The sequence below is a fragment of the Bufo bufo genome, chromosome 2, assembly GCF_905171765.1.
Source record: "Bufo bufo chromosome 2, aBufBuf1.1, whole genome shotgun sequence".
Lineage (NCBI taxonomy): Eukaryota > Metazoa > Chordata > Amphibia > Anura > Bufonidae > Bufo > Bufo bufo.
The window spans coordinates 14347124-14375080 of NC_053390.1; the positions used below are offsets into that span (position 1 = coordinate 14347124).

Here is a 27957-nt window from a genome sequence, read left to right on the forward strand (position 1 = left end):
AATAACAAAAAATAAAAACGGTGCCAAAACAGCTATTTCTTGTTACCTTTCCTCACAAAAACTGTAATATAGAGCAACCTAAAATCATATGTACCCTAAACTATATCCAACAATACTGCCCCCCTATCCCGTAGTTTCCAAAATGGGGTCACTTTTATGGAGTTTCTACTCTAGGGGTGCATCAGGGGGGCTTCAAATGGGACATGGTGTCAAAAAACCATTCCAGCAAAATCTGCTTTCCAAAAACCACACGGCGTTCCTTCCCTTCTGCGCCCTGCCGTGTGCCCGTACAGCGGTTTACGACCACATATGGGGTTTTTCTGTAAACTACAGAATTAGAACAATAAATATTGAGTTTTGTTTGTCTGTTAACCCTTGCTTTGTTACTGAAATAATTTTTTTTTAAATGGAAAATCTGCCAAAAAAGTCAAATTCTTAAATTTCATCTCCATTTTCCATTAATTCTTGTGGAATCCCTAAAGGGTTAACAAAGTTTGTAAAATCAGTTTTGAATATCTTGAGGGGCGTAGTTTCTAAAATGGGGTCACTTTTTTTGGAGCTTCTACTCTAGGGGTGCATCAGGGTAGAGTTGTTGCGATACCAAATTTTTTAATTAGATTTCGATATCATAAAAAAGTATTGCGATACTCGATATATTCGATACCACGCGAAAAAATAAACCAAAAAAGGCACGTGCATTCCGCATTTTGAAAAAATGGCGAATCGCACAGTTTTTTTTTTTTTTTTTGTTCCGGCGTTCACCACATAGATTTTTTTTTTCTATTTTAATAGTTTGGACTTTTCTATTTTAATAGTTGGGGGGGGGGGGGGGGGGGGGCGCACTGCGCCACCAATGATAATTAAGCTTTAATACAGGCGGGTACTGGCAGCAAATCAGCGGCACTTAGCCCTTCAGGTGCCGCACCTGAGGGATTAACTGCCGCTGATCGCAGCTCCCTGTCAGAGGCAGGTGCCGGCAATGTGATTCTGCTGCCGGCACCTGCCTCCTGTATTAGAAGTTAAAGACCACCTTTCAAATCAATAGTCTGTTTGTGTAATGCATAAATGTACTGAGTCCTGAGTTTCTAGCTGCGTCCTGAATGAGGAACCCTCTTCCCCGGTAACTCAGGCTAGGGTATGTTAGCAGGATCAAATCTATTAATCTATCCCTGCAATCTTGCACATGTGCAGTGGTTTGCATCCGCGCATGGGCAGTAGATATCTACTGGGGAAGCAGAGGCAGATGTATTGCGCTTCTGCGAAATGGAAACTACTTCACAGACACAAGATTACAAGGACGGGCGAGATCCCTGGCCCTAATAATCAAGGGGATGGGGGGGAGTGGCTGTCAATGAGGGCGGAGGAGCAGTAAATTGTCTCCTGCTCCGTATGCTAATTACTACTATCGGAGCGATGGGGAGGAGACATCAGCTTCTCTCCTGGGCGTTCCTTCTCCATGCTGTAGCGCTGTCCAATCGCAGCGCAGAACGTCACAGCCAGAGAGAAGGAACGCCCAGGAGAGAAGCTGATGTCTCCTCCCCATCGCTCCGATAGTAGTAATTAGCATACGGAGCAGGAGACTGTAACTGGGGCACAGCGGGCGAACGGAGCGGCGCCCAGGAATAATAGTAAGTGCAGGGAGATCCCTGGGCGCCGCTCTACATGTCCTGCTAACTTAACTAAGTCCGAACTCATAAAAAAGGTCGTCCTATCATTTGTGGCGCAGTGCGCCTGCCCCTCCTCCGCCCCTCTCTCTCCATTGGTGGCAGCACAAGGGGAGGGAGATACTGCTCCCTTCTCCCCCGTGCTGCCGAGAGAACATGAGCGCGCTGACAGCAGTGCGCTCATGTTCAGAGATACTAGACTGCGCAGCAGCGCAGGCCAGTATCGAGAGAAAAAATGGAAATCCCAGTATCATATCGATACCCGGACAAAAGTATCGATTGGGTATCGAAAATTTTGATACCTGCAACAACCCTACATCAGGGGGTCTTCAAATGTGACATGGCAGCTTAAAATTATCCCAGTGAAATCTGCCCTCCAAAAACGTTCCTTTCCTTCTGCACCCTGCCGTGTGCCCGTACAGCAGTTTACGACCACATATGGGGTGTTTCTGTAAACTACAGAATTAGGGCAATAAATATTGAGTTTTGTTTGGCTGTTAACCCTTGTTTTGCTCCTGGAAATTTTTTTTATTAAAATGGAAAATCTGCCAAAAAAGTGAAATTCTGAAACTTCATCTCCATTTTCCATTAATTCTTGTGGAACACCTAAAGGGTTAACAAAGTTTGTAAAAATTCGTTTTGAATACCTTGAAGGGTGTATTTTCTAAAATGGGGTCATTTTTGGGTGTTTTTTTTTATTATGTAAGCCTCACAAAGTGACTTCAGACCTGAACTGGTCCTTAAAAAGTGGGTTTTGTAAATTTTTTGAAAAATTTCAAGATTTGCTTCTAAACTTCTAAGCCTTGTAACGTCCCCAAAAAATAAAATGGCATTCACAAAATGATCCAAACATGAAGTAGACATATGGGGAATGTAAAGTAATAACTATTTTTGGAGGTATTACTATCTATTATAAAAGTAGAGAAATTGAAATTTGCAAATAGTATTTTTTTATAAATAAAATTTTTATATTTTGACTCAACTTTACCACTGTATACCATATATCGATCGGAACAACGACAAGGATTGAGTGGCGGTGCACGTGTCCTAAGGCAGGTGTCCCATGTAGATAGCAGGATGAAAGGACCGGCACTTGCTGTTGGTATATAGTATTGCTGTATTTTATTGCCACATTACAGTGACTCGTTTCGGACAGTTTGAGAAAGGCACATAGTGTGCCGAAACGCGTCACTGTAATGTGGCAATAAAATACAGTAATACTATATACCAACAGCAAGTGCCGGTCCTTTCTTCCTGCTATCAAATTTACCACTGTCATGAAGTACAATATGCGACGAGAAAACAATTTCAGAATGGCCTGGATAAGTAAAAGCGTTTTAGTTATCACCACATAAAGTGACACATGTAAGATTTGCAAAAAAAATGGCCAGGTCCTTAAGTTGAAAAATGTCAGGGTCATGAAGGGGTTAAACTGGATTAGTAAATCTGCCCAGTTGTTTACCCAATGGTTGCAGGGTGTCCAGACCATGAGGCAGCAAAGCATCTCCAAACCATGATGTTCCCTCCACCAGCCCCAAATCATAATGGCCCCGTCACCAGATCCAAACAGTGATGTTCCCTCCACCAGCTCCAAACCATGATGTTACCTCCACCAGCTCCAAACCCTGATGTTACCTCCCCCAGCTCCAAACCATGATGTTACCTCCACCAGCCCCAAATCATGATGCCCCTTTCACCAGATCCAAACCATGATATTCCCTCCACCAGCCTCAAATAATTAGGCCCCACTTCACCAGCTCCAACCAAGATGCTCCTTGTTTTATTCAAATGATGTCTAGTTGCCGTTGAAAGGCAAAATGTGTTGGCAGAGAGCAGGGCTCGTTTCCTGACATGGTCAGGCTTTTCAAATTTTTTAGTTTTGTTAAGTCATTATTTACTGTATGTAATAAAAGTCATGACCTGGTGTAAACCAGAATCCTGAACTTTGTCAGGAAGTTATAGAAGCTTTGTAAGGCTGGGATCACAAGTGCAGTTTTTTTGGTCAAAGTCAGGAATGGATTCCAACTGAATGAACACTTCTCCTTCCTGCTGGTTCGACTTCCAGCCTAATTGGAATGTTATAAGTTTGTCTACGCTGTAGTTTGCAAAAAAAATAAAAAATATTTAAAATAAATATTTATTTTTATCTTAACAGAAAATCCCAGTAAGAAATGTAAAAAGGTCATGTTACCACTAGATGAAGATATCATGCAGCGCTCTTCAGGAGAAAACCTCATTACCCTTAATGTACATCCAGTACTTCACAGTACAGATCTGTCATATAATCCTCCTAATTATGAGGAACCTTCTCCGGACCAATCACAGATTATTACCGCAAGTACAAGTCAGAAAAGGATTAAAAGGTTTCATTGTGGTAAAGAATCCACAAACAGCTCAGGACTTTCTACACACCGAAGAAATCACAAAGGAGATAAAATGTATTCATGTTCAGAATGTGGGAAATGTTATACAGTGAAATCAAATCTTGTTATACATGAGAGAAGTCACACAGGAGATAAGCCATATTCATGTTCAGAATGTGGAAAATGTTATACAGTGAAATCAAATCTTGTTATACATGAGAGAAGTCACACAGGAGATAAGCCATATTCATGTTCAGAATGTGGAAAATGTTATACAGTGAAATCAATTCTTGTTAAACATCAGAGATGTCACACAGGAGAGAAGCCATATTCGTGTTCAGAATGTGGGAAATGTTATGCAGTGAAATCAATTCTTGTTATACATAAGAGAAGTCACACAGGAGAGAAGCCATATTCGTGTTCAGAATGTGGGAAATGTTTTACAATGAAATCAATTCTTGTTAAACATCAGAGATATCACACAGGAGTGAAGCCATATTCGTGTTCAGAATGTGGGAAATGTTTTACAATGAAATCAATTCTTGTTAAACATCAGAGATGTCACACAGGAGAGAGGCCATATTTGTGTTCAGAATGTGGGAAATGTTTTGGAAAAAAATCATATCTTGTTATACATAAGAGAAGTCACACAGGAGAGAAGCCATATTCATGTTCAGAATGTGGGAACTGTTTTGCAGTGAAATCACATCTTGTTATTCATCAGAGATGTCACACAGGAGAGAAACCATATTCATGTTCAGAATGTGGGAAATGTTTTACAGTGAAATCACAATTTGTTGTTCATCAGAGAAGTCACACAGGAGAGAAGCCATATTCATGTTCAAAATGTGGGAAATGTTTTACAGCTAAAACATATCTTGTTTCACATGAGAGAAATCATACAGGAGAGAAGCCATATTCATGTTCAGAATGTGGTAAATGTTTTACATGGAAATCAAATCTTGTTATACATGAGAGAAGTCACACAGGAGAGAAGCCATATTCGTGTTCAGAATGTGGGAAATGTTATACAGTTAAATCAAATCTTGTTATACATGAGAGAAGTCACACAGGAGAGAAGCCATATTCGTGTTCAGAATGTGGGAAATGTTTTACAATGAAATCAATTCTTGTTAAACATCAGAGATGTCACACAGGAGAGAAGCCATATTCGTGTTCAGAATGTGGGAAATGTTTTACAGTGAAATCAATTCTTGTTAAACATCAGAGATGTCATACAGGAGTGAAGCCACATTCGTGTTCAGAATGTGGGAAATGTTTTCCAGTGAAATCAGATCTTGTTTATCATCAAAGATGTCACACAGGAGATAAGCCATGTTCGTGTTCAGAATGTGGGAAAAGTTTTACAGTGAAATCACATCTTGTTAATCACCAAAGATGTCACACAGGAGAGAAGCCATATTCATGTTCAGAATGTGGGAAATGTTTTAGAAAAAAATCATATCTTGTTATACATAAGAGAAGCCACACAGGAGAGAAGCCATATTCGTGTTCAGAATGTGGGAAATGTTTTACAGTGAAATCAAATCTTGCTAATCATCAGAGATATCACACAGGAGAGAAGCCATATTCATGTTCAGAATGTGGGAAATGTTTTACAGTGAAATCACATTTTGTTGTTCATCAGAGAAGTCACACAGGAGAGAAGCCATATTCATGTTCAGAATGTGGGAAATGTTTTACATCTAAATCATATCTTGTTACACATGAGAGAATCCACACAGGAGAGAAGCCATATAAATGTTCAGAATGTGGGAAATGTTTTACACAGAAACCAAGTCTTGTTGCACATCAGAGAAGTCACAGAGTAGAGAAGCCATATTCATGTTCAGAATGTGAGCAATGTTTTACGCAAAAATCAGATCTTGTTAGTCATGAGAGAAATCACAGAAGAGTAAGGATACGATCACAATTCCAGAATTTAGACTTTGATTTTGATTCCAATTAAAGAATGACGTTACTGAATACCAAACTGATCCTTTGCACACATAATGGGTAACAGGGATAAAATGGTTGTTTGGGCTTTTAATATTGATAAGCTATTCTCAGGATAGGACATTAATATTAAATAGACAGGGGCCCAACTCCTGGCACCCCTGGTGATCAGCTGTTTGAAGTGGAGGCAGTGCTCCATGAGGGCGCTGCTTCATTTACATTACAGTAATAACCCAATAGTTACACTAGTTCAAGTGAATGGAGTGAGTTCTTGTCATTTTCTGATTTGCCAAGATTTCTGAGACGACGTGCAGTGTAACGAACAGGAAGTAGAGCTCACATGGAGCACCGCCAACCTTTCAAACAGCTGATCTGCGGGGGTGCCAGGAGTCAAACCACCACTGATCTATTGATGACCTATCCTGAGCATAGGTCATCAATATATATTGCTGCACAACTTCTTTAGCCCCCTAGTTACCAGCATGTTTAGGGCCTTACTGACCAAGCGTTTTTCTTCCTTTTTCATTGGTCTCATTCCAAGAGCTATAACTTTTTTATTTTTCTGTCTATATAGCTTTATGAGGGCTTGTTTTCTGTGGGACAAATTGTAGTTTTTAATGGCACCATTTTGGGGTACACATAACTTTCTGATTAGCTTTTATTAACTCTTTCTGGGAGGGAGATGGGAAAAACAGCAATACTACCACTGCGTTTTCACGTTATAAATTTTATGGCGTTAATTTTTCGGTATAAATAACATAATATCTTTATTCTCTAGGTCAGTACGATTACAGTGATACCAAATACATATAGTTGTTTTACATCTTACTACTTTTATGCAATAAAACCCCTTTGTTTAAAAGAAAAAAAATGTTTTTGCATTGCCACTTCCCAAGACTCTTTTTCTATCTTTTTTCTTTCTATGGATTTGTGTGGGGGCTTCATTTTTGCAGGACGACTTGTATTTTTCATTGGTATCCTTTTAGAGTAAATGGTGCTTTTTGATTGCTTGTTATTACGTTTTTTCGGTGGCAGCTAAGAATAAATTTTGCAATTCGGTCAAATTGCATTCACCGTAGGGTTGTAATTTACATAATATTTATGTAGTTCGGGTCGTTACGGACGTGGCAATACCAAACATATGGGGAGAGGTTTTTTTTGCTATTTTTTTTCATTGAAAAGCGTATATTTAATGAAAAAAAAGCGTAATTTTTTTATGGGATTTTTTGTTAAATACATTTTTTATATTTTTTTTTACTTTTTTACCACTTAATAATCCCATTGGGGGGCTTTTTGATTCATTTTAAAATGCAATGCATTATCCTTATAGTGCATTGCATTTTAATGGCAATGCTATTTTGACATTGACCAGCAGGCTGTGCCAGAGAGGCGCAGCCTGCTGGAAATTACTGAAGGCTGGTCTGGGGCCTACATCAGACCCCAGGCAGCCTTCACACACACCGGCACTCTATGTGCCTCATATTCATAGTAAATAACCTCATCATGTACCTCACATGTTGCCCATTATATGAGGAGGTAGACAATGGGGTTACTTACTAATGTGAGGCATATGGAGGTACTAAAATAATAACACCACGTGGTCAATGCCTCACATTAATAATAAGTTACTCTGTCATATAGCTCACATAATGGCAATATTGGGGTTGATGGGTCATATTAACCCCCAGTGTTCCTCTGTGCTGCTGGCTGTATCATCAGAAGCAAGAGGAACCCTCCTCTTGGATGTGTCAGTGATTTTCCACCCTCCCTGATGCTCTCCGTCCTTCTCTATGTGCAGCTGCTGGTGAGAACATGGCGTGCGCTGTGTTGTACATGTGCCTAATCGGAACTTCTCCTAATTTGTGCAGCTTAGTATTGAAAAACTGACATTATCCAACCAAACTGATTGATACTTTGATACCCAGTGCAATAAACCTACAAATAATAGAGCCACAATATATCATACAAAACAACTTTTATTAATCCATAATCATAAATAGTTAAATATCACAAATGGTGTATGAATTAATAGCATTTATTTTGTACGGTACATTGTTGCTTTATAGGGAGTTTTAGGTTTAGGAACTAACTTACCTGTTACTGTATGGTTTTGTATTACTGGTTTTCAGCAGGCTTTAGTGCAGATTCCTTCTGGCACCAGTGGAGGAGGTGCGGTGGCAGGCTGACTAGATGATGATCTCTGCACTTAGCTAACACTGGCCTAATAGTGGCTTGATGATGATGAGGGTGTCCTTGGCCCATTTTCCCTCTCTGTATATTCAGGGAGTGGGTGCTCTACGAGCTGCTTCCACACTCCTTCTGACTGGAGAGGGGCCACAGATACCCCTCTCTTCCTCACTCTCCACTGACTGGACTAGCTGAACCCCCCACCCTTGGCAGCAAGTCGGCCTAGCCTACTTCTACCAAAGGGGGAGGAATGGAATGGTAAATTCCATTCCTATGCAGAACATGGCCAGGCACTCTCCATCCACTGGTGAACCAGGTGTAATACATGTCATAAATTCACATTGTCATTTACTTTAGATGGAATACATGCACATAGAATAAAATAACCTGGTGCAAAAAATAGTAATGCTCCATTCTCCTTTTTACAGTGGTCAGTAAGAGGCATTAGACTGGGCTGCCATGCAGCGAGGGCACGGCTGATACATACTGTTCTAATGGCCCGGAAGAAGCGCTGATTCAAGCTGTTTAACGTGGGCAATAGCGCTTGTGGCATGTAAGCGGTTACAGAGGGAGCAGACTCCCCTTATCCCATCAGCACCCTGAAAATGAGATGCCATTATCAATGCAGGCAGGCCGGGGCCTAGTGTGCCTCCAGCGTTTCCCAGCATGCTGCACCTCTCTGGGGAAGCCTGCGAGTCAATGTCAGTATAACACTGACTTTAAAATACATTGCACTAAAGGACTTTTACTAAAGGACTACTGCAATGTATTTTAGAAGCAAGCAAAATATTGGCTATTGTCATCCTGTAGGACTTAAATGGTTAAAAGAAAATAAAAAATATATAAAAATCTCATATTTGGTATCACTGTGTTAATAATGACCCGCACTATACAATTATCATGTAATTTATCCCGTACAGTGAACGCCGTAAAAAAATGCCAGAATTGTTGCAAAAACAAAAAGAATAAACATCAATCAAAAGGTGTTATGTACCCCAAAATTATACCAATGAAAACTACAAGTTGTTCTACAAAAATCAAGCCCTCAACAGCAAAGCAAAGGTTTTGGGTTCTTCTTGTAAAAAAAATCTTGATTTCTAACATTAATCTGTTTTCCCTTAACAGCAGCACAATAATGGGGTTTTATGCCCCCTCTGGTCCTGTGTTCTAGTAGAACAGATGGAATTTGAGACCCCTGAGCCTATATAAGGATACCTAACCCCTCCTACCCGGTGTTAATGATAAAGAAGTAACTTACTAAGGGCAGGGTGTTTGTGCTGCTGCTAGGACTAAAGGAAAACAGAATCAACCAGAAGCACAATAATGGGGAATGAACAAGCACTATACCCATAGGGAGGGCCCTCCCATGTTGTGGAACTCAAATAGACAGCCACAGAGTAGTCTCCCTGAGAACTATAAATATAACAGACAGTGCAAGCTCCATACTACTTGTATAAATCTGATCCAGCAGGGTCAGACTTCATCAGCCCAATACGTGGACACTGCTCTAATAGGGGCTATAAACGAATTAGGCAGATTCAAATTCTGAACAAAGTGATCAAGTCTAATAACAGCCATAACATATCTATCCAGGGTATGTATGGCGGCTCTTAAAGGGGTTGTCCGAGATCAAAATTATTTTTTAAAAACTGTTTACTCACTATTACTAGCCGAGTCAAGGTTCCCCAGATGTATTTAGGTCGTTTTTACACTGCTGCATGGCTCCTACGGTCCCTAACAGATTGTTGACATAGTTGTTTATCTGTGCGATCACTTCCTGCCGCACTGCAGTGTGGGTCCCAGCGCAGCACGGCATCTCCCACTTTCTACAGTCTAACATCTCGTCCCTGCACCCGCCCCCCTCATATCGTCCACTCCTCCATCTATCCGCCCCCTTATAGAAAGCTGCATGACCGGTGACGTCACCGGACTGGAGGGGCGTGGCTTAGCGCTATGTCGGCCAGCCTTGTTACCGCCCCTTCTTCAACTCTGCATAATTACTTAGGCTGCCGGTGACGTCACCGGACTGGAGGGGCGTGGCTTAGCGCTATGTAGGCCAGCCTTGTTACTGCCCCTTCTTCAACTCTGCATAATTACTTAGGCTGCCGGTGACGTCACCGGGCTCCCTGAGCAGCCGGAAGAAGAGGCTGCGATCGCCTGCAAGGGACCCGGTACGTCACCGGGTCTAACAAAACAATCACTTCCGGCTAATAATTTCATATATGAAAACTGGGCTTCACAAATATCTGTCAAGGGTAGGACATGCATGTCTGTAATATGTATGTCACTATAGTACTATTGCAACCATGTCCCCAATCCCGGACAACCCCTTTAAGCTTATTGTTCTCAACCTTCCTGATCTCTTTTCCTGCAGGCTAAATAGATCTCAGGACATCCGGAAAGGTCTAAGGAATGGAGATTATATTCCTCATTAGAGGAAAGCTCATAACAGAGAGTGGAAGGAGGAGAACCAAAGAACAATCCTTTGGAGTAAAGTCTTTTAATACCATTAGCAAAAAACCTTGTCAGGGAGGAATCAGAAGTACAGTCGTGGCCAAAAGTTTTGAGAATAACACAAATATTAGTTTTCACAAAGTTTGCTGCTAAACTGCTTTTAGATCTTTGTTTCAGTTGTTTCTGTGATGTAGTGAAATATAATTACACGCACTTCATACGTTTCAAAGGCTTTTATCGACAATTACATGACATTTATGCAGAGTCAGTATTTGCAGTGTTGGCCCTTCTTTTTCAGGACCTCTGCAATTCGACTGGGCATGCTCTCAATCAGCTTCTGGGCCAATTCCTGACTGATAGCAACCCATTCTTTCATAATCACTTCTTGGAGTTTGTCAGAATTAGTGGGTTTTTGTTTGTCCACCCGCCTCTTGAGGATTGACCACAAGTTCTCAATGGGATTAAGATCTGGGGAGTTTCCAGGCCATGGACCCAAAATGTCTACGTTTTGGTCCTCGAGCCACTTAGTTATTACTTTTGCCTTATGGCACGGTGCTCCATCGTGCTGGAAAATGCATTGTTCTTCACCAAACTGTTGTTGGATTGTTGGAAGAAGTTGCTGTTGGAGGGTGTTTTGGTACCATTCTTTATTCATGGCTGTGTTTTTGGGCAAAATTGTGAGTGAGCCCACTCCCTTGGATGAGAAGCAACCCCACACATGAATGGTCTTAGGATGCTTTACTGTTGGCATGACACAGGACTGATGGTAGCGCTCACCTTTTCTTCTCCAGACAAGCCTTTTTCCAGATGCCCCAAACAATCGGAAAGAGGCTTCATCGGAGAATATGACTTTGCCCCAGTCCTCAGCAGTCCATTCACCATACTTTCTGCAGAAGATCAATCTGTCCCTGATGTTTTTTTTGGAGAGAAGTGGCTTCTTTGCTGGCCCTCTTGACACCAGGCCATCTTCCAAAAGTCTTCGCCTCACTGTGCGTGCAGATGCGCTCACACCTGCCTGCTGCCATTCCTGAGCAAGCTCTGCACTGGTGGCACTCCGATCCTGCAGCTGAATCCTCTTTAGGAGACGATCCTGACGCTTGCTGGACTTTCTTGGACGCCCTGAAGCCTTCTTAACAAGAATTGAACCTCTTTCCTGAAAATGCAGTGGAAAGGTTTTTTTGGGATTAAGTTAATTTTCATGGCAAAGAAGGACTATGCAATTCATCTGATCACTCTTCATAACATTCTGGATTATATGCAAATTGCTATTATAAAAACTTAAGCAGCAACTTTTCCAATTTCCAATATCTATGTAATTCTCAAAACTGTTGGCCACGACTGTACAGATCAACTGATGACAAAACTAGGATTTCCCTTTGGAACTAAGCTCTTTGGACTAGGTCTGTATGTCAGACCTCATCCCGAAATTTAAAGTGAGAAGAATGATCTTAAAACATTAAGGACTAAGGGCAAGTCCTATTTTGACACAGATTCTTACAATGGAAAGCCACATCTTAGCAAACCTTTCAGGATCCTTTTCAAGGACTTTTTAGGTCAATACACTCAGGCCTTTTTGAAAGTGTTTCTTCAGGAAGCCTAAGGCCCCTTTCACACGGGTGAGATTTCCGCGCGGGTGCAATGCGTGAGGTGAACGCATTGCACCCCCACTGAATCCGGACCCATTCATTTCTATAGGGCTGTGCAGATGAGCAGTGATTTTCACGCATCGCTTGTACGTTGCGTGAAAATCTCAGCATGCTCCTCTTTGTGCGTTTTCCACGCAGCGCAGGCCCCATAGAAGTGAATGGGGCTGCGTGAAAATCGCAAGCATCTGCAAGCAAGTGCGGATGCGGTGCGATTTTCACGCACGGTTGCTAGGAGACGATGGGGATGGGGACCCGATCTTTATTATTTTACCTTATAACATGGTTATAAGGGAAAATAATAGCATTCTTAATACAGAATGTATAGTACAATAGGGCTTGAGGGGTTAAAAAATTTTTATAAATAATTTAACTCACCTTAATCCATTTGTTCGCGCAGCCCGGCTTCTCTTCTGTCTTCATCTTTCCTGTGCTCAGGAAAAGGACCTGTGGTGACATCACTACGCTCGTCACATGGTCTGTCACATGATCAATCACCATGGTAGAAGATCATGTGATGTACCATGTGATGAGCGCAGTGACGTCATCAAAGGTCCTATTCCTCAAAGAAGAAGACAGAAGAGAAGTCGGGCTGCGCGAACAAGTGGATTAAGGTGAGTTAAATTATTATTTTTTTTAATTAACCCCTCCAGCCCTATTGTATTAAGCATTCTGTATTAAGAATGCTATTATTTTCCCTTATAACCATGTTATAAGGGAAAATAATACAATCTACACAACCCCGATCCCAAACCCGAACTTCTGTGAAGAAGTTCGGGTTTGGGTACCAAACATGGCGATTTTTCTCACGCGCGTGCAAAACGAATTACAATGTTTTGCACTCGCGTGGAAAAATTGCACATTTTCCAGCAACGCACCCGCATCTTATCCGGGCCAAAAACATGACGCCCGTGTGAAAGAGGCCTAAGAGGCTGGTAATCTGTGGTTTAGAACTATCCACTCCTTGAGTAGAATTCAAGCTGAATAGACTCACTCGATCCTTGTGTAAGGCCTGTAACTGGTTACTACACAGGTCTTCGTGACTATGTCTTAGAGGTCACTAGGTTGCTAAAGTGGCTGTCTGGTTGAGTCTCCCCAGGTCCTGGCAAAACGGAGGGCTCTAGATACACATGATTTGCACTGGGGAGAATCTTCAGATATATGTACCCTTGACTCATTTGAATGAGTTGGGAAGAAAATGATCTTATTGAAAACCAGACTATGGTAAGGTCTCCATGACTGAATCAGAGAGGCCTCTAGATAGTTATAGAGGCTGGTCAACCTTCAGGCTGTGAGACTGAAGTTCTTCAGGTCTTTGCAGAGTTCAGTGCCCTAGGCCAGTGATGGGCAAACTGCGGCTCTCCAGCTGTTGTAAAACTACAAATCCCATCATCCCCTGCTGTAGGCAGACTGGGCATACTGGGAGTTGTAGTTTTACAACAGCTGGAGAGCCGCATTTTGCCCATCCCTGCCCTAGGCCCACACGATCTATAGTGGAGGAAATTTCCAGTTACAACCTTGATTCATATGAATGAGTTGGTAAACATGACTTTTTGGTAAATTAAATATTACTAGCTTGAGGAAGCTCACCAACAATTATGGAGCCTGGCCCACTGTTCACCCTTCAGTTAAAAAATGCTTGTATATTGGTAAATATGACTGGCTCTCAACTGTTTACTTACGTTTTATTGATCCGTAATTTATTCATACACAAAAATCGTTAATTTCTAACGATAATTTGTTTTCCCTTAGTCCTAACAGCAGCACAGATGGGGTTAACTGCCCCTGTGGACTGGTAGGACCGGCGGAATTTTAATGAGCCCAAGAACCAATAAACGATCTTCAGCTCCCTGAAAGGGAGGAGATCACCCCCCAGCCCACCGTGTCTTTAACAAGCATAATGTATTTAAGGTGGGATATTTGTGTGCTGCTGTTAGGACTAAGGGAAAACAAATTATCGTTAGAAATTAACGATTCCCTTACGTCCTACCAGCAGCACAGATGGGGAGATAGCAAGAAGAATCCCCTAGGGAGGGTCCTCATGCCTGGCAGAACTAAGAACTGTCTGCCCAAAAGCCGAAAACTCTGCCATCCTAGCATCTATCCTATAATGGGAGATAAAGGTTGACTCAGAGCTCCAGGAGGCCGCCCTACAGATCAACTCTAAGGGGAGAAGTCTTCTCTCCGCAACGGATGTGGAGACAGCCCTAGTAGAATGGGCTCTCACAAACTCCGGAGGATCTAGGGATTGGGAGACGAAAGCTTCCCTAATGGCCTCCTTGATCCAGCGACTAATGGTGGCTTTAGACGCTTTACGGCCTTTAGACTTACCGGCAAACAGGATAAGGAGATTCTCGTCTATCCTGAACTCTCTGGATCTATCCACATAGACCTGGAGGCATCTTGAAATATCCAGCGGGTCTCTTGCTGGAGCATCAGAGGAGGAGGCTGAAAACAAAACTGGTAAAGAGATTACCTGGTTGATATTTTGGAAAGTAGGCACCTTAGGCCTGAAGTAGGGTAAAAACTTCAGGAGTACTCTGTCCTGTAAAAAGATAATATACGGGTGGATTGCAGAGAAAGCCTGCAATTCAGAGATTCTTTTGGCTGAAGCTACAGCCAGAAGAAAAACCAACTTTAAAGTCAAAAATTTTAATTCCACCTCCTCCAAGGGCTCGAAGGGGGGAGATGCTAGCCCCCTGAGCACTACTGAAAGATCCCACTGGGGGATAGGTTTCAGTATAGTAGGCTTTAGTCTTTCAGCTCTCTTTATGAAGCGTTTGATGAGTGGGTCCCGAGAATGTGGCCTGTTGAGGCAGGCCGAGATGGCACAAATCTGCACCTTCAAGGTAGCTGGAGAAAGACCCCTATCTAATCCATCTTGAAGGAACTGTAGTATCGCAGAAGGGGCGGATCTGCGGACGCCACCTGCTTGGAATCACACCATGACATGAAGATTCTCATGATCCTGGAGTAGGCCTTCTTTGTAGACTCTGCTCTGGAATGCGACAAAGTTTTCAGGACCGACTCGGAAAGCCCTTCTATGTGTCACGGCCAGGCCCATGACCGTGACTTCTTACCGCATGCAGTTGCCGGCGGTTTTGTATGGGTCTTCAACCACGGGTGAGGGCCGCTTGTCTGTGGCCTCACTTGTGGTTGCCGCGGGCAACCAGTGTTGTTTTTGGCAGCGGAGCAGCCTGAGCGTCGCTAGGCAGCTGTCACGGCCAGGCCCATGACCGTGACTTCTTACCGCATGCAGTTGCCCGCGGTTTTGTATGGGTCTTCAACCACGGGTGAGGGCCGCTTGTCTGTGGCCTCACTTGTGGTTGCCGCGGGCAACCAGTGTTGTTTTTGGCAGCGGAGCAGCCTGAGCGTCGCTAGGCAGCTTGCTGCCCTGGCATGCGGTCACACCTGGCAACCTTTATGTTAGGTGTGTGTATGTTATGCACGTTGTATGTATTGTGTGCTATTCCCCTTTATGTGTCTTTCCCTTCTGTGGTAGTGGAAGGGTTAACTTCCTTCCCAGTGTGTGTGTGATGTCACTGGGTGTGTCTAACCTTTGGGTGTGGCCACTTAGGCCTATATAGACCCTCTCTCTAGCAGGGCTCAGTAGGTTGCTTCAGTCTTGCTAGCTGAAGCAGCCTCCTGTGTTTTCCATCCGTCTGTGAGAGCCACCACTGTGGTCATAGGTTTGATGTCTCATTAAGTTTATGTTTAGCTAAGTCTGTGTTTTGTTTTCCTGTACTATTTAGTGCTGCCATGTATCTGGGTTCCGGTGTGTGGATGAGTTTGTGCTGACGTCTGTCTGCTATTTGTGGACTTCAGCTTTCCTGCACACGGATCCAGTCAGCAGGGCTGTGGCAGGTGGCTGGAACTAGTGCAGCACCTGCCATATACATTGGCTGGCAATTGTTCCCCTTTTCCCAGCAGCTTGGCCGTTGAGACTCCTGCTCCTCCGTGTCTAGGAGGAGTGGGTTGTCTTACTCAGCTCCTAGTTTAGGGCCATCTTGAGGGCTAGCAGGGACTTCTAGGTTCGGGAGCATGAGCCCTCCTACTATCAAGGATGGCTCATGTAGCTAGGAGTCAGGGTCAGGTTAGGGATGCCTTTAGGAGGTGACCTGCTCCCTAATCCTGTCTTCTTGGTCAAGCAGCCATAACATCTACAGGCTTCACACGGCTGAGGATTTCCCCCATCCTCAGCCGTGACACTATGTTGGGAAGGGACTGATCAACCTCCAGGCTGTCAGGTTGAACCTGTGCAGATCTGGGCAGAGGTGAGTGTCCCACGACACCAGGGTCTGCTCCAGGGGGAGTCTCTAGTATTGTCCCCGACTCATCTGAATGAGCTGGGTAAACCAGGATCTCCTGGGCCAGAACGGTATGATGGCTATTACCGAGGCCTGATCCTGACGGATTTTCATCAATACCCTCGGTATCATGGAAAACGGAGGGAAGATGTAAGCCAGCCTGAACCTCCACGGTATCGACAGAGCATCTATCACCAGGGGGTTGTCTTCCCTGTACAGGGAACAGAACCTCAGCACCTTGGCGTTGAACCCGGTTGCCATGAGATCTACCTCTGGCATACCCCATCTGTGAACTAACTGCCTGAAGATCTCCGGATGCAGAGACCACTCCATGGTCGGTAATCCTCGACTTAAGTGGTCCGCTATCATATTGAGGGAGCCTCGAATATGAATGGCAGATAGATGGGAAAGGTTCGTCTCTGCCCACCGAAGAATTACCCCGATCTCTGACAGAAGGGGCAATGATCTTGTGCCTCCCTGCTTGTTTATATAGAGAACCGCAGTCATATTTTCTGACTGGACTTTCACTGCTTTGCCCCGGATCTGAGGGGCGAAGTGAAGGAGGGCTAGCCGGATAGCTCGCATCTCGCGAAGATTGGAAGAAAGACGCCGCTCGAGAGGGGACCAAGATCCCTGTACTGGGGATCCGTCCAGGTGAGCGCCCCAGCCTACAAGGGACGCGTCTGTAGTCAATATGACCCAAGCTGGTCGGGTCATAGACTTCCCTGCTGGTAGCTGAAACCACCATCTGAGGGAATTCCGGGTTTGACCGGACAGGGAGCACAGGGAATCTAGCCCCGCAGGGCTGCCGTTCCATAAGTGTAAGACCTCCGATTGAAGAGGATGGAGGTGCCATAACGCCCAAGGGACTCTAGAAAGGAGAGCGCGGATTCAGGACCTAGCAAGAGTCCTTTTTCTCCCTCGTCGAGTCTATATCCGGACTCTCATGAAGATGCTGGGGCTCATGTCAGCCGCTGACATGAGCCCCAGCATCTTCATGAGAGTCCGGATAGAGACTCGACGAGGGAGAAAAAGGACTCTTGCTAGGTCCTGAATCCACGCTCTCCTTTCTAGAGTCAACCGGAGGGACATCTCCACAGAGTCGACCACGAATCCTAAATAATGGATTGAAGTCGATGGGCTCACATTCGACTTCTGCCAGTTGATAATCCAGCCTAGCCGGAGGAGAAAGGAGATTGCGATCTGAAGATGGTGGGTAAGAACCGGAACTGAAGAGGCTATGAAGAGCTAATCGTCCAGATAAGGAATAATAGTCAGTCCTTGAAGTCTCAAAGCCGCCACCACCGACACCACAACCTTGGTGAAGATAAGGGGGGCGGAAGAGATTCCGAAGGGAAGCGCGGTGAACTGAAAGTGCCTGCGAACCCCTAAAATCTGGACCGCGATCCTGAGGAATTTCCGGGAAGCGGAATGGATCGGGATGTGAAGATACGCATCCTTGAGGTCCAGAGTAGCCATGACGTCCCCAGGGTTGAGGATATGGCTGACTGACCTTATGGTTTTCATGCGAAACCTGGTTTTCCTTATAAATCGATTGAGAAATCTCAAGTCGATGATCATCCGGAGATCTCCCGTCTTCTTGGGAACCAGGAACACTGGAGAATAAATCCCTAGGCCTCTCTCCCCTGCCGGCACCTCCTCTAGGGCTCCTTTGGAGATATAGTCCTGAATATAAAATTCTAGGATCTTTTGTTTGGCAGACCCGAAGTTTCGCGTGGCGATGAATCTCTCTGGGGGGAGAGATATAAGATCTACCCGGTACCCGGCAGAAACTATGTCCTGAACCCAGGGGTCTGCGATCAACTGGGCCCAAGGGTCTTTGAAATGGGAGAGACGGCCCTCCACGGGAATCTGGGGGAGGGGTACGGGAAAATCTAGAGGAGATACTGCAGGGGCAGCAGGGCTTATCCAAGAGCCTCGAAGAGGCCCATAGTCAGGAGGGTTTTGCCTCCCTGGTGGGTTTGCGGGAGCGTCTCGAAAATTTACGAGACGGCCCCCCCCAATCTCTGCGCCTAGCCTGCTGCCCTGGACGACCTCCGCCTTTCTTCTCTTGTCTGGGGCGTCCCCGAAAGGGCTGCTGGGGGAGACTCTTCCCTTTCTTGTCGGAGAGTCCCTCCATTATCCTGTCTAATTCGGACCCGAACAGCCTATCCGGTTCGAAGGGGGGCCCACAAAGATTGAACTTGGACGCGTTGTCCGCGATCCATGGCTTCAGCCAAAGTGGTCTGCGGGCAGCTGAAACTAGGGCCATAGTTTTGGCGGCCAGCTTCAGCTGCATCTGGGTGGAATCGACCAGGAAATCCATAGCCAGATTGGCTGATTTGAAGGCTGCCAGGATATCATCTCTCGAAACGCTCTGGTCCACGTCCGTCTGGATCTGGTTAAGCTTGGAGCGTAGAAAGGAGGCTACTTCAGTGGCCACAATTGAAGTTGATGCGGAGGCAGCAGCCGCCGCGTAACCCCTTCTGAGGGTGCACTCTGCCATCCGGTCTAGAGGGTCCTGCAGACTAGACCCATCATCTGCAGGGACTAGAGTGCGCCTGGACAACTTGGCTATAGCCATGTCCACCTTGGGAATGGAACCCCACGATTCCACCAAGGGTTTAGCCATCGGGTACATGAGCTTGAATTTCCTAGTGAGGACTGGGCCTTTTTCAGGCTTTCTCCACTCTGTACGCATTACAGAGAGGAGGGTCTCATCCGCTCTAAAGACACGCTGTGTCCGTCCGGCGAGATCGGAGGACTCCCCCATGTCAACATCCTGGTCCCCCGACCTGATGGACTTCAGCAACTTCTGCGTTTTCTCTGGAGGAAAAAAGCAAGAAGTTAATTCTTTTTCGTCAGAAGAAGACCCCACAGAACAGGGGGTAGGTCTCTCGACCGGTGCGACCACTTCCATGGGAGTCTGTGAGGATCCTGGTAGCCTCTCATTAAGCAGACGCACCACTCCCTTAATGGAATCATCCACGTAGGTTTTTGTCCACTGGAACATTTTTTGCATCGTGGGTTCCGTGGATGCCGTGCGACAACTCTCACACCTGGAGTAAGGACAGTATTCGTCTAGAGGTGTGTTACACTCGTAACAAGCCAAATGCTTCCTCTTGGCCCCAGACTTCCGCTGATCCGAATCCTTAGGGGAAGCCATAATTCTGTAATTAGAAAGAATAAACAGGTCATAACACCTACAAACACCTGGAGGTGGTGAAACAAGACCATATGGGCGCCCACCAGCACTGAAGAAATTAGAGCTGTGGAAGAAGAAAAACAACCCGAGCCAAGCAATATCAATATATCAAGGCACAGGGAACTCTGGAGCTAGCTTGTGAAAGCGATGCAACCAGAGCACTGAATGACAGGCTCTGGGCGCTCGAGACCAGCCCAGAGAGGTAACAGAGCCTATACTGGCTCAGCTTGACCTATGTGTCTCCCCCAATCAATCCTGGAGTCCAGGATGTCCATAAGGAGACAAATTAAATAGAGCGGTGAGGTTTAGAAACCTTACCGCAACGATACGAAAAACCGGAAGTGACGTAGCGCACCTGGTGCGCGCCACTTCCGGAAGATGGCGGCGCCCATGGCACCGCACACATGCGGCAATGGAGAGAACGGGACACCGCAACCCAGAGGAAGAGGAGGGGAGGGGACACCCCCGACGGTACCGTAGAGAGAAAAATCGCCGCGATAAGGCCTATAATAAAGGCAATAAGAGCAAAGAAAGGGCGATCCTAGATTAAGGAAAAAAAGAGCCCCTAAGCACTCTTCAGCTCCCTGAGGCGGAGAGACACGCCAGTCCACCTGTCCAAAGGACAGAAAAAAAACACGGTGGGCTGGGGGGTGATCTCCTCCCTTTCAGGGAGCTGAAGATCGTTTATTGGTTCTTGGGCTCCTTAAAATTCCGCCGGTCCTACCAGTCCACAGGGGCAGTTAACCCCATCTGTGCTGCTGGTAGGATGTAAGGGAACTATTATTGTATCCCTATTCATATAAAAAAATCTAATTTACTTTCAATTCATGCGATTAATGAAAGACCTTATGTTAAAATACATACAAATTCTATGCGTTAATTGAGTGACCCAGGTACCCAATGCGGAGCTCTCGCATATACAATCATAAAATTAAAAACAATTGGCTGAAGAAATATTAGGCTGTGTGTTTAGGCGGCGTTCAGGATATGTCATAATTAGAGATGTCACGAACATAAAATTTTCCGTTGGCGAACGCGAATTTCCGCAAATGTTCGCGAACAGGTGAACCGGGCGAACCACCTTAGACTTCAATAGACAGGCGAATTTTAAAATCCACAGGGATTCTTTCTGGCCACAATAGTGATGGAAAAGTTGTTTCAAGGGGACTAACACCTGGACTGTGGCATGCCGGAGGGGGATCCATGGCAAAACTCCCATGGAAAATTACGTAGTTGACGCAGAGTGTGGTAAGTTAAATTCGCAATGCGATTAATATAACCTGTATTAATAGCATTGCGATTACCACTTAGATCTGAGTTCCTAATGGTTGTATTGCTAGAATATAACGAAGATTGAGAATATAGTGCTATATTCGTCAATTCTAGCAATACAACATAAAGTAACACAGTACTGTGTGTTAAGTAGTACTATTCCTATCAGTTTAATCCCTGTTACGTCCCCTATCAGGGGACGTGTATATAGAATCGATTTCAGGAACCGGGAGATGGAAAAAGATGCTTGGTCGGTCCTCCTACTTCAAATTTGGGGCACTGCGCGTGCAATCTAATGTGACACCAGATATGAGTTGCGCTGAAGTGACACTATGCGCTTGCAGCTGGGCCTTAAACACACAAACACGTGCAGGCAACTGACTGCTATTTATTCAGTCAAAATTGTTGTTTTTCTTTAAATGGGATCGAATGTGACACCAGATATGAGTTGCGCTGGTGACACTGAGCACTTGCAGGGCATGAAACACACGCGCGTGCCGTAAACTGACTGCTATTATATATATATTTTTTTTAAATGCAAGCACTGGGCAAGTGGGCACAGTACACGCTGTGAGCCTGACACACACGCTGGCAGGCAGGCAACTGCAATTAGATTACACAGGGAAAAAATAATAAAAAGCAGACTGATGTTCTAGCCCTAAAAAGGGCTTTTTGGGGTGCTGTCCTTACAGCAGAGATTAGATGAGTCCTTCAGGACTGGAGTGGACACTGAATACACTGGCCTAGCTATCGATTTCCCTATTAAATCAGCAGCAGCAGTTACAGTCTCCCTCCTCTCACTAAGAATGCAGCTTCCGAATGAATCTAAGATGGATGCTGTCCAGGAGGTGGGAGGGTCTGGGAGGGAGGGTCTGCTGCTGATTGGCTGGAATGTGTCTGCTGACTGTGAGGTACAGGGTCAAAGTTTACACAATGATGACGAATAGGGGGCGGACCGAACATCGCATATGTTCGCCTGCCGCGGCGAACGCGAACAAGCGATTTTCGCCGGGAACTATTCGCCGGCGAATAGTTCGGGACATCTCTAGTCATAATCCGTATGTTAATATAGAGGACACTTTAGCCACAGCTGGTCCAGCTTCCACGGGACTCATGCGTTCTCTGCAGTTATATCTATGTTTAGCACTATGTGCCACAGGGGTTTTATGTTTGTCCCACGTTTTCAATATAGAGTGTCCGTGTTTGGTTTAATTCCAATGCTGGCCGACACCTCTATGGCGTTAGATTAGTTTGAATTTAGATTACAGTCATCGGATGACAGAGAGCCCGGATAGCTCAGTCGGTAGAGCATCAGACTTTTAATCTGAGGGTCCAGGGTTCAAGTCCCTGTTCGGGCGTCAGCTTTTAGGATAAGGAATCAAAAAGGAAAAGAAACAAACTCTAACGCGTTATTGCCATGAAAGTGACTGAGAAACTACTCGTATTTTTCGCCCTATAAGAAGCACTCCCCCCCCCCCCCCCCCAAAAGTGGGAGGAAAATGGCAGTGCGTCTTATGGGGCGAAGGCTGCCATTTTTCAGCGACGGAGGAGAAGGGGCTGGGGTCACTGTATTCTATTGCACCGGGCCCCGCTCAATGTACTAATGGTATCTACTGTAACTGCAGACAATGTTTAACTATAGATATGTTCGATCCCGCAGCCTGTACTTACGATCATAGCAGGCAGGAGGCTGGGCGGGCGGGCACTGGCAGCGTAACTTCCTACGTCACGTGCCTGCGCCGCCCACTTTATAAATGAAGCAGGCGGCGCAGGCAGTTACTCTGCCAGTGCCCGCCCGCCCAGCCTCCTGCCTGCTGTGGACGTAAGTACAGGCTGCTGGATCGAACATATCTATAGTTAAACATTGCCTGCAGTTACAGTAGATTCCATTAGTACAGTGAGCGAGGCCCAGTGCAATAGAATACAGTGACTGCACTGGGCCCCCGCTGCCATTTAAAAACTAGTGTATATGCCAGCCCCCACCCCCTGTATTGGGGGTCATTCACAGTGGCTGACACTGTTATGGGGGGGGGGGATCTGTGGATGTCAAATAGCATAAGATGCTATTTATCTGTCATCCACAGATCCCCCCATAGCAGTGTCATGCTAACCACAGATGCCCCCATAACAGTGCCATCCACAGATGCCCCCATAACAGTGCCATCCACAGATGCCCCCATAACAGTGCCATCCACAGACCCCCATAACAGTGCCATCCACAGATGCCCCCATAACAGTGCCAGCCACAGACCCCCATAACAGTGCCATCCACAGACCCCCATAACAGTGCCAGCCACAGACCCCCATAACAGTCCCAGCCACAGACCCCCATAACAGTCCCATCCACAGACCCCCATAATAGTGTCATTCACAGGCTACCATTAGTTCAAAGCCCACCAAAAGCACACCTTTTGGTTCAAAATATTTTTTTTCTTATTTTCCTCCTCAAAAACCTAGGTGCGTCTTATAGGGCGAAAAATACGGTAGGTTGGATCGACCCATTTGGAGATCACGACAAAAGTTTCACTTTTGATGCTTTGCCTCACGTACCTTACTATCATGGCAATAACGCGTTGGAGTTTTTTTTTTTTATGTGTTTGATTCCTTATCCTAAAAGCTGACGCCCGAACAGGGACTTGAACCCTGGACCCTCAGATTAAAAGTCTGATGCTCTACCGACTGAGCTATCCGGGCTCTCTGTCATCTAACACTCCTCTATTTCTTGTTACGGTGCTCAGCGGTAATTGTGGTAATAGTAAAATGGAAATGACCACGGCCCTCGTTTTATAGTTGAATTAATAATGCTAGATACACATGATTTGCACTGGGGAGAATCTTCAGATATATGTACCCTTGACTCATTTGAATGAGTTGGGAAGAAAATGATCTTATTGAAAACCAGACTATGGTAAGGTCTCCATGACTGAATCAGAGAGGCCTCTAGATAGTTATAGAGGCTGGTCAACCTTCAGGCTGTGAGACTGAAGTTCTTCAGGTCTTGGCAGAGTTCAGTGCCCTAGGCCAGTGATGGGCAAACTGCGGCTCTCCAGCTGTTGTAAAACTACAAATCCCATCATCCCCTGCTGTAGGCAGACTGGGCATACTGGGAGTTGTAGTTTTACAACAGCTGGAGAGCCGCATTTTGCCCATCCCTGCCCTAGGCCCACACGATCTATAGTGGAGGAAATTTCCAGTTACAACCTTGATTCATATGAATGAGTTGGTAAACATGACTTTTTGGTAAATTAAATATTACTAGCTTGAGGAAGTGTCCGTTTTTGGTTTAATTCCAATGCTGGCCGACACCTCTATGGCGTTAGATTAGTTTGAATTTAGATGGCAGTCATTAGATGACAGAGTATAATGGAAATGACCACGGCCCTCGTTTTATAGTTGAATTAATAATGCTTCTTTATTATCCATCCAGGAAGTAATAATTAATACTGGCCAACGTTTCGGTCTTATCACAAGACCTTGTTCACGGCCTGAGGCAAAATAGGAAATACGGTACATATGAGGATACATACATAGGAAAACAATATTCCCAGATATGAATAATATATGTCAGGGTACATAGTGCAAATCGGATATTAGATTTAGTACACAGAGTATAGAACATAATGGACAGAGGAGATCTGTCAGTATATAAAGAGTCTCCAAGAGATTATTAGCCATAAAGGTAGGTATATACGTAAAAACATAGGTCTAGGTGAGGTCACAGTGTAACACAAGTTGCAGAAGATTCCTGCTACATATAGTCAGACCTGCAGAGTATAAGAAGTATTAGTAAGCCTCTAGATTCAATAATAGAAGAATAGAAGTCCTGTTTTTGGTGTATATATAAACACTCACCTAAAGAATTATTAGTGCCCCCATACTAATACGGTGTTGGACCCCCTTTTGCCTTCAGAACTGCCTTAATTCTACGTGGCATTGATTCCACAAGGTGCTGATAGCATTCTTTAGAAATGTCATCCACAGACACTTCCTCAAGCTAGTAATATTTAATTTACCAAAAAGTCATGTTTACCAACTCATTCATATGAATCAAGGTTGTAACTGGAAATTTCCTCCACTATAGATCGTGTGGGCCTAGGGCAGGGATGGGCAAACTGCGGCTCTCCAGCTGTTGTAAAACTACAACTCCCAGTATGCCCAGTCTGCCTACAGCAGGGGATGATGGGATTTGTAGTTTTACAACAGCTGGAGAGCCGCAGTTTGCCCATCACTGGCCTAGGGCACTGAACTCTGCCAAGACCTGAAGAACTTCAGTCTCACAGCCTGAAGGTTGACCAGCCTCTATAACTATCTAGAGGCCTCTCTGATTCAGTCATGGAGACCTTACCATAGTCTGGTTTTCAATAAGATCATTTTCTTCCCAACTCATTCAAATGAGTCAAGGGTATATATATCTGAAGATTCTCCCCAGTGCAAATCATGTGTATCTAGCATTATTAATTCAACTATAAAACGAGGGCCGTGGTCATTTCCATTTTACTATTACCACAATTACCGCTGAGCACCGTAACAAGAAATAGAGGAGTGTTAGATGACAGAGAGCCCGGATAGCTCAGTCGGTAGAGCATCAGACTTTTAATCTGAGGGTCCAGGGTTCAAGTCCCTGTTCGGGCGTCAGCTTTTAGGATAAGGAATCAAACACATAAAAAAAAAAAAACTCCAACGCGTTATTGCCATGATAGTAAGATAGTAAGGTACGTGAGGCAAAGCATCAAAAGTGATGAGATAAACGACTAGATTGGATTTAGCTCCTAAATTAGCTTTTGTCATGATCTCCAAATGGGTCGATCCAACCTACCGTATTCTTCGCCCTATAAGACGCACCGGCTCATGGAGGAAAATAAGAAAAAAAATATTTTTAACCAAAAGGTGGGCTTTGAACTAATGGTAGCCTGTGAATGACACTATTATGGGGGTCTGTGGCTGACACTGTTATGGGGGTCTGTGGATGGGACTGTTATGGGGGTCTGCGGATGGCACTGTTATGGGGGTCTGTGGCTGGCACTGTTATGGGGGTCTGTGGCTGACACTGTTATGGGGGTCTGTGGCTGACACTGTTATGGGGGCATCTGTGGCTGGCACTGTTATGGGGGTCTGTGGCTGACACTGTTATGGGGGTCTGTGGCTGACACTGTTATGGGGGTCTGTGGCTGACACTGTTATGGGGGTCTGTGGATGGGACTGTTATGGGGGTCTGTGGCTGACACTGTTATGGGGGTCTGTGGCTGACACTGTTATGGGGGTCTGTGGCTGACACTGTTATGGGGGTCTGTGGCTGGCACTGTTATGGGGGTCTGTGGCTGACACTGTTATGGGGGTCTGTGGCTGACACTGTTATGGGGGTCTGTGGATGGCACTGTTATGGGGGTCTGTGGCTGACACTGTTATGGGGGTCTGTGGCTGACACTGTTATGGGGGTCTGTGGCTGACACTGTTATGGGGGCATCTGTGGATGGCACTGTTATGGGGGCATCTGTGGATAGCATGACACTGCTATGGGGGGATCTGTGGATGACAGATAAATAGCATCTTATGCTATTTGACATCCACAGATCCCCCCCCCCATAACAGTGTCAGCCACTGTGAATGACCCCCAATACAGGGGGTGGGGGCTGGCATCTACACTAGTTTTTAAATGGCAGCGGGGGCCCAGTGCAGTCACTGTATTCTATTGCACAGGGCCCTACTCACTGTACTAATGGTATCTACTGTAACTGCAGGCAATGTTTAACTATAGATATGTTCGATCCAGCAGCCTGTACTTATGATCATAGCAGGCAGGAGGCTGGGCGGGCGGGCACTGGCAGCATAACTTCCTACATCACGTGCCTGCGCCGCCCACTTTATAAATGAAGCAGGCAGCGCAGGCACGTGACGTAGGAAGTTATGCTGCCAGTGCCCGCCCGCCCAGCCTCCTGCCTGCTATGATTGTAAGTACAGGCTGCTGGATCGAACATATCTATAGTTAAACATTGCCTGCAGTTACAGTAGATACCATTAGTACATTGAGCGGGGCCCGGTGCAATAGAATACAGTGACCCCAGCCCCTTCTCCTCCCTCGCTGAAAAATGGCAGCCTTCGCCCCATAAGACGCACTGCCATTTTCCTCCCACCTTTGTCGTAAAAGCTGACGCCCAAACAGGGACTTGAACCCTGGACCCTCAGATTAAAAGTCTGATGCTCTACCGACTGAGCTATCCGGGCTCTCTATCATCCAATGACTGTAATCTAAATTCAAACTAATCTAACGCCATAGAGGTGTCGGCCAGCATTGGAATTAAACCAAACACGGACACTCTATATTGAAAACGTGGGACAAACATAAAACCCCTGTGGCACATAGTGCTAAACATAGATATAACTGCAGAGAACGCATGAGTCCCGTGGAAGTTGGACCAGCTGCGGCTAAAGTGTCCTCTATATTAACATACGGATTATGACATATCCTGAACGCCGTCTAAACACACAGCCTAACATTTCTTCAGCCAATTGTTTTTAATTGTATGATTGTACATGCGAGAGCTCCGCATTGGGTACCTGGGTCATTCAATTACCGGATAGAATTTGTATGTATTTTAACATAAGATCTTTCGTTAATTGCATGAATTGAAAGTAAATTAGGTTTTTTATATGAATAGGGATACAATAATTGTTTTTGTGTATGAATAAATTACGGATCAATAAAACGTAAGTAAACTGTTGAGAGCCAGTCATATTTACTAATGACTTTTTGGTAGACTAAGACCCAAAGTATGGCAGGGTCTTCATGACTACACTACGTGCAGAATTATTAGGCAAATGAGTATTTTGACCACATCATCCTCTTTATGCATGTTGTCTTACTCCAAGCTGTATAGGCTCGAAAGCCTACTACCAATTAAGCATATT

General features: G+C 45.1%; 1 protein-coding gene and 4 non-coding genes across 5 annotated transcripts in view; 3 read left to right on the plus strand and 2 right to left on the minus strand.

Moving 5' to 3' along the window:
• Window positions 1-6013, plus strand: part of LOC120992026 (zinc finger protein 585A-like) — a 44326-nt gene extending 38313 nt beyond the window's left edge. Inside the window, exon 2 of the mRNA XM_040420789.1 lies at window positions 4063-6013. Within this exon, the coding sequence (XP_040276723.1) occupies window positions 4063-5996 (1934 nt within the window). The 3' untranslated portion in view covers window positions 5997-6013. The remainder of the gene's footprint in view (window positions 1-4062) is intronic.
• A 16323-nt stretch (window positions 6014-22336) lies between these two features.
• Window positions 22337-22409, plus strand: TRNAK-UUU. Its single transcript has one exon. It is a non-coding gene; the product is annotated as a tRNA-Lys (tRNA).
• A 1263-nt stretch (window positions 22410-23672) lies between these two features.
• TRNAK-UUU lies at window positions 23673-23745 on the minus strand. Its single transcript has one exon. It is a non-coding gene; the product is annotated as a tRNA-Lys (tRNA).
• A 1865-nt stretch (window positions 23746-25610) lies between these two features.
• On the plus strand, window positions 25611-25683 carry TRNAK-UUU. The gene has a single exon. It is a non-coding gene; the product is annotated as a tRNA-Lys (tRNA).
• Window positions 25684-27200: 1517 nt separating this feature from the next.
• On the minus strand, window positions 27201-27273 carry TRNAK-UUU. The gene has a single exon. It is a non-coding gene; the product is annotated as a tRNA-Lys (tRNA).
• Window positions 27274-27957: the final 684 nt, after the last annotated feature.